Source organism: Palaemon carinicauda, chromosome 35, assembly GCF_036898095.1.
Source record: "Palaemon carinicauda isolate YSFRI2023 chromosome 35, ASM3689809v2, whole genome shotgun sequence".
NCBI lineage: Eukaryota > Metazoa > Arthropoda > Malacostraca > Decapoda > Palaemonidae > Palaemon > Palaemon carinicauda.
The window spans coordinates 17,829,551-17,839,580 of NC_090759.1; the positions used below are offsets into that span (position 1 = coordinate 17,829,551).

At 44.2% G+C, this 10,030-nt stretch overlaps 1 protein-coding gene across 1 annotated transcript in view; it reads left to right on the plus strand.

Annotated features, from left to right (window-relative positions):
- Nucleotides 1-9,810, plus strand: part of LOC137627645 (thioredoxin-related transmembrane protein 2 homolog) — a 54,210-nt gene extending 44,400 nt beyond the window's left edge. The window contains exon 5 of the mRNA XM_068358786.1: nt 8,845-9,810. Within this exon, the coding sequence (XP_068214887.1) occupies nt 8,845-8,949 (105 nt within the window). The 3' untranslated portion in view covers nt 8,950-9,810. The remainder of the gene's footprint in view (nt 1-8,844) is intronic.
- Nucleotides 9,811-10,030: the final 220 nt, after the last annotated feature.

Genomic DNA, 10,030 nt, shown 5'->3' on the forward strand with positions numbered 1-10,030 from the left:
GCTCAAGAATTGAAGAGATAGTGAAAGATGGAAATGGAAGGTTGTTAAAAGGAGAGGAGGCAAGGAAAAGATGGGCGGAATATTTTGAAAGTTTACTGAATGTTGAGGATAATAGGGAGGCAGATATAATTGCTGTTGCAGGTGTTGAGGTGCCAGTGATGGGAGATGAGAATGAGAGAGAGAGATTACAATAGATGAAGTGAGGAGAGCACTAGATGAAACGAGAAGAGGAAAAGCATCTAGTATGGATGGTGTGAGAGCTGAGATGTTGAAGGAAGGGGGTGTGACTGTACTTGAATGGTTGGTGAGATTGTTTAATATCTGTTTTGTGTTGTCAATGGTACCAGTAGATTGGGTTTGTGCATGTATTGTACCACTATATATGGGTAAGGGAGATGTGCATGAGTATTGTAATTCAAGAGGTATTAGTTTGTTAAGCGTAGTTGGAAAAGTGTATGGTAGAGTAATGATTAATAGGATCAAGGATAAAACAGAGAATGCAATCTTAGAAATACAGGTTAGTTTTAGAAGAGGTAGGGGTTGTATGAATCAGATTTTTACAGTAAGGCAGATATGCGAGAAATATTTAGCAAAAGGTAAGGAGGTGTATGGTGCGTTTATGGATCTGGAGAAAGCGTATGATAGAGTTGATAGGGAAGCAATGTGGAATGTGATGAGGTTATATGGAGTTGGTGGAAGGTTGCAAGCAGTGAAAAGTTTCTACAAAGGTAGTAAAGCATGTGTTAGGATAGGAAATGAAGTGAGTGATTGGTATCCGGTGAGAATGGGGCTGAGACAGGGATGTGTGATGTCGCCGTGGTTGTTTAACTTGCATGTTGATGGAGTGGTGAGAGAGGTGAATGCTCGAGTGCTTGGACGAGGATTAAAACTGGTAGACGAGAATGACCATGAATGGGAGGTAAATCAGTTGTTTGGGGATGATACTGTACTGGTTGCAGACACAGAAGAGAAGCTTGGCCGATTAGTGACAGAATTTGGAAGTGTGTGTGAGAGAAGGAAGTTGAGAGTTAATGTGGGTAAGAGTAAGGTTATGAGATGTACGAGAAGGGAAGGTGGTGCAAGGTTGAATGTCATGTTGAATGGAGAGTTACTTGAGGAGTTGGATCAGTTTAAGTACTTGGGGTCTGTTGTTGCAGCAAATGGTGGAGTGGAAGCAGATGTACGTCAGAGAGTGAATGAAGGTTGCAAAGTGTTGGGGGCAGTTAAGGGAGTAGTAAAAAATAGAGGGTTGGGCCTGAATGTTAAGAGAGTTCTATATGAGAAAGTGATTGTACCAACTGAGATGTATGGATCGGAGTTGTGGGGAATGAAAGTGATGGAGAGACAGAAATTGAATGTGTTTGAGATGAAATGTCTAAGGAGTATGGCTGGTGTATCTTGAGTAGATAGGGTTAGGAACGAAGTGGTGAGAGTGAGAACGGGTGTAAGAAATGAGTTAGCAGCTAGAGTGGATATGAATGTGTTGAGGTGGTTTGGCCATGTTGAGAGGATGGAAAATGGCTGTCTGCTAAAGAAGGTGATGAATGCAAGAGTTGATGGGAGAAGTACAAGAGGAAGGCCAAGGTTTGGGTGGATGGATGGAGTGAAGGAAGCTCTGGGTGATAGGAGGATAGATGTGAGAGAGGCAAGAGAGCGTGCTAGAAATAGGAATGAATGGCTAGCGATTGTGACGCAGTTCTGGTAGGCCCTGCTGCTTCCTCCGATGCCTTAGATGACCGCGGAGGTAGCAGCAGTAGGAGATTCAGCATTATGAAGCTTCATCTGTGGTGGATAACGGGGGAGGGTTGGCTGTGGCAACCAAGCAGTACCAGCTGAACTCAGTTGAGTCCCTTGTTAGGCTGGGAGGAACGTAGAGAGTAGAGGTCCCCCTTTTTTGTTTTTGTTTCATTTGTTGATGTCGGCTACCCCCCAAAATTGGGGGAAGTGCCTTGGTATATGTATGTATGTATATTTGCCACAGGCTTTGTGTAACAGACCTCTTTGATTTACATATTTTTATGTTTCCTTGTACAAGGTTGTACAGGAGGTCCTCAGGTTGCAATGGTCTCGAGTTATAACAATTCGCCATTACGAAGGGGCTCCCGTAAGTTACTTTAAGAAAATCTCCTAATATCGGTTTTGGGCTACAGAAGGTCGTCAATTTACAAACGTTCGACTTACGAACTTTCGGAGATAGAAACACAAATCCAACTGAAAGTAACAGATAAGCTAAAGAAATATTGAAATAAGAAAATATATCATTTAATACAGTAATCAAAATAACATACATTTGTAATAACCTGATATCTATTTCATATGAAACCTGTCTATTTGTTGACTTATGTAGCTGGTAATCATAGGCATGGAATTCAGTTTAGGCCTACCCTAGGTCAAAATTTAACAAAATTCTGCTTATAAACAGCTTCTTGGAACCAATTAAGTTTAAGTTGAGGACCTTCTTACAACGTTTTTTTCATTAATAAGATGAACTGCTTGCCGACATGGACAGCAACTAACGCTGCATGGTATTGCGTTATGTGTCACTTCAGCATTAGTTTGCCATCTTTGTTTATGATATGAATTTTGGATTCGATGCTGCTCTTTTTTGGATAGTTTTGTGCCTTTATTTTGTTGTACATATGTCTGAAAAGAATAAAAAACTTCCAATGGCAGGGCCAAGCCAACTACTGTACAGGAAAAAAGGTAACATATTACTTTGTACTGTATTACATACTTTCTACTGACACGTTATAAGTATAGGTACCTTACTTATAAGGTACAAGTACAACTTACAACACATCATAGCATCATATCCCGTCGTAACTTGAGGACCTCCTATATTAAATTTTCTTGACCAAAATGATGGTTTCCCCTAAGGAACCATCGAGCAGAAACTTAGATCAATCAACTCCAGGTCAATCTTGGTTCTCGAGACTGTGCTGCTGCCCCTAGCAAAGCGGCTCTGCCCCTCCCCCTGAGTGGAAATTGCTCTTTATCTGATGTTTTTTTTGGGTGTGGCTGTCTCTGGGTTTGACCGGTCCCCTGTCGAAGAAGGCTCTTTTTGAAATTCTTCAGCTTGGTGCGCCGACTCTTCCGTCGGGGGTAGAACAAAGTCCGAGGCAGGTCTCTCCTGCGGGGGCACCTCTCTTGCCCTAGAGTGAGATCCCCCCTAGAGACCCCGCTCCAGAGATCTTCTAGACATCTTCCTGTTCCTGCTGAGTAGTCCTCCCCTTCGGAAGATCTAAGCCATTCTCGAGCTCCCAGAGTGCGTGGCCCTCCTTGATGCTTCAGATGTTCTCTTTCGCTTGCGACGTAGAGACGACTCTTTGGTTCTCCCAAAGACCTGCGATCTCCTCTTTCGCCCCGTCAGACGATCCCCCACGTAGGATTGTCACTCGTCAGCACCCCGCCGCTCGGCCACTCCTCGTCACTCGTCGCCTCGACCGCAGACCTCTTGCAGAGATCGTCACTCATCACCTCGTGACAAATCTTGTCAAACTTGCTGACAATCTTCTGGTTCCTGACCCTCGCCTATTTTATCGGACTCTCTCCGGACTCGCCGTTCATTAGCCCTGAGACATTCAGCTATCTCCAACTTCTTGTCACTTGACAGCTGTTCATGGTTCGTCAGCTACCATAGATTCTCCAGGCTCTCCGACTGCTCTTCGATCTCATGTAATCCGCTGTTCATCAACTGTTCGCAGTCCTCCAGCTACTCGTCACTCTCCCGTGACTCATTGTTCGCTGGCTGTGTTATCGTTCCCTGGGTTCCCACTGTTCTCCAATGGCTTGCCAGTTTCCCAACATTCGCCTGCTGCTCTTCATTCTCCAACAGCTTGCCGTTCACCAATGACTCGTCGATCACCAACTACTAGACATTCGGCAGTTTTGTCACTCCAGCTGCTAGTCGTTTGCTTCTTTCTCGGCATTTGCCAGCTGCTCGCAGATTGTCAACGGATCATCATTCGCCAGCTGCTCGTCGTTTGCCATCTGTTTTTAGTTCTGCTGTGGCTTGTTGTTCGTCAGGCTGTAGGCAATCTCCTCCAGATCAAAGGCAGTCTTCCTGACGCTCTCCTTTTCGAGCATCTTGTCACTCGTCAGGACATCGGCACTCGCCAACCCGCCATTCACCAGCTCCTCTTAGGAGTTCTCCCTCTCATTTTCCGATTCGCAAGCACTGGTCATCAGGCGTAGATTGCCATTCGCCTACTCTAGACCGTAAGTCTTCCGTTTCTTACAAATCGTCTCGAGAACACCGCTCTCCAGCTAAGATGTCCAGACATCACGCTGGAAGGACGACTCCCGATGATCTCCTCTCCTTCAGGAAGAACCAGCCTTTAAGGAGCCCAAACAGGTAAGCCGCCCTGTTCCATTTCGCCTCAAGAGGGAACCATCAATGTTGCAGCCGTCCACCTCTTCAGACCGCTTGCCCTGTCCAGTCGTTGGTTGATCCAGGTATGATCCCTGTTCCAACTTTTCAGAGACCTTCTGCATAGATCCCACCACTACAGTCTACCAGTATACCAAGGATTATCTTGGAGAAGTAATTTTCGCCTTCGGCTGACCCCAGATGTAAGTCTATGGTCCCTCCTCCTCAGGTGCCCCTGATATCTTCCATCTATCCTCTTCAGAGGAAACGAGGAATAGCTGAACCGCAGGATTCCTTTCGGATCAAACTGATGCCTGTACGGACATCGAAGCAAAGGCTCGGCATCGTCGTTCCCACTCCTCTGCGAGTAGGCGCTCCCCAACATCTCCCAAACCAAGATTCTCTCTCTCAGAGAGGAGTCTCTGGCAGAGTCTTTCTGTCCCTCCCCTATCGAGGTGGTTCAACCGGAGCAGCGACCAGTATCCAGACCTTTACGGAAGTAAGGGACAGAAGGAAAAGCTTTCAAGACCTTTTTTCCTGGAGGAATTCTTTCCCCCCTGTAAGGAGTTGAAGGATGCCAGGACTGTCCCCAAGTCTTTGGCAAGGACATCAAGACCTTCGCAAGAAGGTACCAAACAATCCTCTTTAAACCCTGCAGGGACGTCAGCAAGTGATGCCCATTGTGCAAGGGACTACCTTGACCCACCTCGAGAGGAGATCTCGTGGGTAGATGATTTCGACGACAACGACCATCTCCCAAGAGCTGCTAGTCTGAAGCTATCCGAGGCAGAGCAGGAGTCGTCAAAGCACGCCTTCTGGCAGGTCTTGGACTGTATGAAGATCATCAATGGGTTATCTGACCCGGCGATGGCCCCTTAGGAAGGCAAAGACCAGATCGTGGACCATGTTTACGGAACCCAGGGCAGCCTTGCCCTGGTCCAAGGATCTGACGAGTGCTTGTCAGAAGGCCTTCTCTCCAATGAGATCCTTCCGGCCCTGCCTCGAGACTACTCCTTACAGGCTCTGACCAGAGGGCTCTCCCTTGAGAGACTCAAGACTTCAAGTCTCATTCTCAGCATCGTAGATTCTTAACTAGGAAAAAGTGGTTAAGTATGCCATGCAGGCTACTTCGTGGCAGGATATCTGGTTGGGATCAGTGGGACACCTCATAAGGACCGAGGACTGTTCCAAGGAGACCTTGATGAACGCTATGGGGCCTTTCTATTGTCGTAAACTGGAACCATTGAATTCCTTTCCCACCAAGTTGTGAACTTGTGGGCAAATACGATCCTTCTGCAAAGGGACTCTATAATGGAAAGATTCCATTGTCAGGGCCCACAGAATGAAGTAACAAGACTGAGGAACTCAGGCCGGAAAACGTTGAGTGGGCTGCGGAGAGATGGAGGAAGTCCAACCAAGACCCTCCTAATCAGGGCACTGACATCTCGTCCCTATAGACCACCTCCTCCGCAGAAGAAACAACACTAACAGCCAAAACTGCCACCAAATAGGACAGCAGCTACATCAACAAGTAAAAGTGTTGAAGAAGCCCTTTTCTGCCAAAGACCGAAAGGGTTCCCAGTCCTCACGTGGAAGTAAGAGTTCTAGAGGCGGCGGCTGAGGCCGCACTCTCCAGGACTGGCAATCTTCCCACTTGTCCACCAGTGGGGGAATGCCTGCATTGTTGGTTGCAGAGGTGGCTGCAGCTCTTGGCAGAACCCTGCACAGTCTCCATAATTTGTTCAGGGTATCCCATTTTTTCACTCAATCTCTCCTTCCACTGTCCAAGGATCCAGTTCCATCGAGCTCCTATGCGAAAGGATCCGCAAAGGAGCTGGCTCTGGGCCAAAGTCCAAACCGTGTTGGTCCTCGACGATTCCCCAGGCTTCTACAGTCAACTCTTTCTTGTGAAAAAGGCGTCTGGAGACTGGAGACCTGTCATCGAATCTCTCAGCTCGGAACAAGTTTGTCAAGCAAACTCCGTTCAGCATGGACATGGTAGACACGGTCAGACAAGCGGTAAGACCACAGAACTTCATGTATACACGGGACCTAAAGGACATATCAAAGGATCATTCTATATAACAAGAAATACCAGCTCAGTGTTCTGTGCTTTGGTTCTTCCACAGCTTCTCAGAGCTTCACGAGAGTTATCGCCCTAATGTCATCTTGGGCTCACATAATTGACATCCATCTCCTGAGATATCTGGACTACTGGCTGATTCGAGCAGACTCGATGCAACCCTTCTTCAACACTGAGACAAACTTCTGCAGATTTGCCAAGATCTGGGGATCATGGTAAATCTCGAGAAGTCATCACTGCTTCCCTGTAAATGACTGGTATACTTGGGTATGATCAACAGCAAGTCTTCCCATCATACGATAGGGTAGTGAGCCTGAGGCAGGTAGCAAGACTATTCCCAGCCCAGAGGTGGTTATGTCTCATTGGGAAACCAACATCCGTAATTCGTCTAGTTCCCAACAGCTGCCTCAGGATCCGATCTCTCCAATGGCGGCTAAATCAATCCAACGATTCCCCGAACATGCTAGTTCCTCTAGGACTAAAAGAGCAGACAGACCTCAGATGGTGGGTGGCACGATCCAGCACCTCTTCACTCAAAGAAACGTATGGCTGGACACCTTGGACAATCATCAGCACCAGTCTACCAGGCTAAGTGGACTGTCTTCTGTGGTTGATGTTGTGGAAGGGATATCTCTCCTCTTCCTTTTGCACCTTTGGTAGGAAATGCTCTTCTCGGTTTCAGCGGTACAGTAAAACATTACCGCGAAGCTCTGAGTTTAAGCTGAAAGTAGTAGATATTTCTTCTTCATTCCTCACCAAAGTTATAAGCTTACTTGTCCCCAGTCAGAAGTTAGACCTCCTCCTTGGAACGTGGTTCGGGTCTTTCAGTCTCTGAAGGGTCCCCATTACGAACCATTATGCCAGGCAACAGATCGCCACCCCACACTTGCTTTGGCTTTGACCAAAAGAGTTAGTGAACTTCATGGGTTTTCTTGTGACATTGCTCTTTCAAGGGGATGGGGAGAGGTAATTCTCAGCTTCGTCCCTGAGTTTATTGCAAAGACTCAAAATCTGGGTGTAGCAGATCCTAGATTAGATTCCTTAAACATTGAGTCTTCGTACTGTAACCGATAACCTAGATCAACTATTAATATGCTCAGTAAGGAGTCTGAGGTATTACCTCAAAAGGGCATCTGCAGCTCTCCCCTGGATGTCAGTACTTTATCAGCTCAGGGAAGATCAAGAGGAGGATCACAAAGAACGTCATAGACCTTGCCCTGAATCCCTATCCTCCTCCGACATATCAACCCAGAGCTCATGACGTCAGGGGCATTACAACATCCCTGTCATTCAAATGAAACTACTCTGTGTGGCTCAGGTACTACAAGCGGCCGTGTGAAAATGTCAGACAACCCTCACCACCCACTACCTGCAAGACATAACCCACAGGAACAAGGAAACTTTTTCCATTGGTCCTGTGGTGGCTGCACAGCAAGTCCTATAACACTTGGGGCTCCTTGATGGAAAGTATCAGAGTGTTGAGAGCAAAGGTTACCCTGGATCATTCTGGGATGATTGATAAGAATAACTGGCTCATTCTTTACTTCATCTTTCCCTCTCTTGGGGAATCAGCACTCAGGGTCCTCTGCAAAGCTGTCCTCAACTATCTGCAGGTAAACCATTTTCCCTTGTGTAACCTGGTATTGTTTCAATACTTGTTGCGTCCCCATACCCTAACGAAGAGGTATTGGCTAATATCTTGGTAACCTCTGAAGACTCCTATTACTCAGAAGAACTCTTACCTAGGCAGTCACATTGCTAGTATCACGAGCACATAGCTTGTGTAGGCCACAGACCATGCATAGCACGGTTTTATTGAGGTGTAAGGTTTCCACCAATTATGTACAAAACCCATAAAGGGGAAAACCTGGGTCAAAGCCAAAAAGCCAGTTGGCACGCACTTCCACCCTTCTAAGTGGTAAGTCATCCCCTATGAATAGGGTTGGTTTTTATTTAGTGACGTAACAAATATCCCTCTTAAAGGCCTACCTCCTAGTAAAGTGGGTTCCCAGCCAAGGTATGTGAGTGAGAGGGGTAGCTATTACCCCACAACCCGCCACTAACTACCGAGTGTGGGTTTAACCCTCGCTAAAAGTCTAATGGCTCGTCTTTCAGCTTTGCCGAAAGGAATATCTCCTATAAGTAGCTACAAGTTTGTCTCCTTAGGAAAAATGCAAATTGCTTCCAAATTTGTCATATTTATTTCCAGCAGCAGTAACTTGTTTCTAATGTTAATAAAAAAATGGTTATCAATGTGTGTAGAGAGCCAATTTTACACTAACAATCCTGAATGAATTATTGTAAATTGTTATAAATGATAATTGATTAAAATGTTTTTTAAAAAACTGAATTTATAATGTTCTTATCAAAAATAAATATTTTATTGTTACAGGATAACATCAAAGCAGGATTTGACCTGAACAACATATACATGGAACGCAAAAAGGTGTTGGAAGCAAAACAGGGCAAGAAAGAAGAACATAAGAAAACAGATTAAATCTTTATAATGTAATGCATGCGTGTATTAAGTTGCTGACATGTAATAGTGTAAGTACGTATGACATGTTTTAGTGGTGTTTTTGGAGAGAATTTGTTTACATTGTCTGCACTAAATCAAAAAGTTTTAACTGATCTTTATATCATTTAATATCATTTATCTCATACTTAGTAATAGTTTCTTAACAGTATAGTTTTCATAGAAATTTTAATTTTTTTTTTTTATTTTGACAAACAATCTTTTATTTCATAATAGTTGTACTAGATTCAAAATCTCATCATTGTAGTATTACTGTAGTCACAAATGGAGTGAAAGAAAACTCAAGTGTAAAAGCTATTCTGTTCTTCATAGTAAGAGTAATAGGAGTTTGTGTTGCTTGTATAGTATATTTCTTCAGTTATTGATGTCAAGGTTGTTATTACATTCTACATTTGTAATTTACTTTACTACATAGTCATCATATCTTATTTACACTTCAAGATGCTATTGAAGCAAGTACAGTACGGTATTTGTAAAATAATGTAAATAGAAAAATAAAGGCCGGTACTGCATATAATGAGCTGAAAATCAGTTTAAATGTGAGTTAATTTTTGTATATGAAAAGCCAATAAGACAGTATTTACCCTTGTCTTTGAGGGGTGAATTGACCACATCAATCAGGCACACATTTTGATAGTTCATGTGCATTGAGTATTTTCTTTTAGCTCATGAGCTTTTAGGTGGAAATATGTTAGTTTTTATTAGTTATTTCTTATGTATGATGATGATTACCTCATCTCTTTATTTTCATAAGACTTGAAGTGTTCATATTATTATTAAGTGTTTATACTAATATTTTAAGCCAACATGAAATTAAAGTTACTTGGTACTTTCATTAAACCAGATGATTTGTCTATGTTCTTATACATAATACAAACCTTCAACCTTTGGTAGGCGTATGACTTCTTGGAAGCTAGAATGGCCGTTATGCTTTTCAATGAGGTAAAAATAGGCCCAGCCCACCCAACAGAAAGTATTCCCATCAGACGATAGGATGGTGAGGCTGAGGAAGGCCATAGTGATGTATTGACGTGCTCTCACT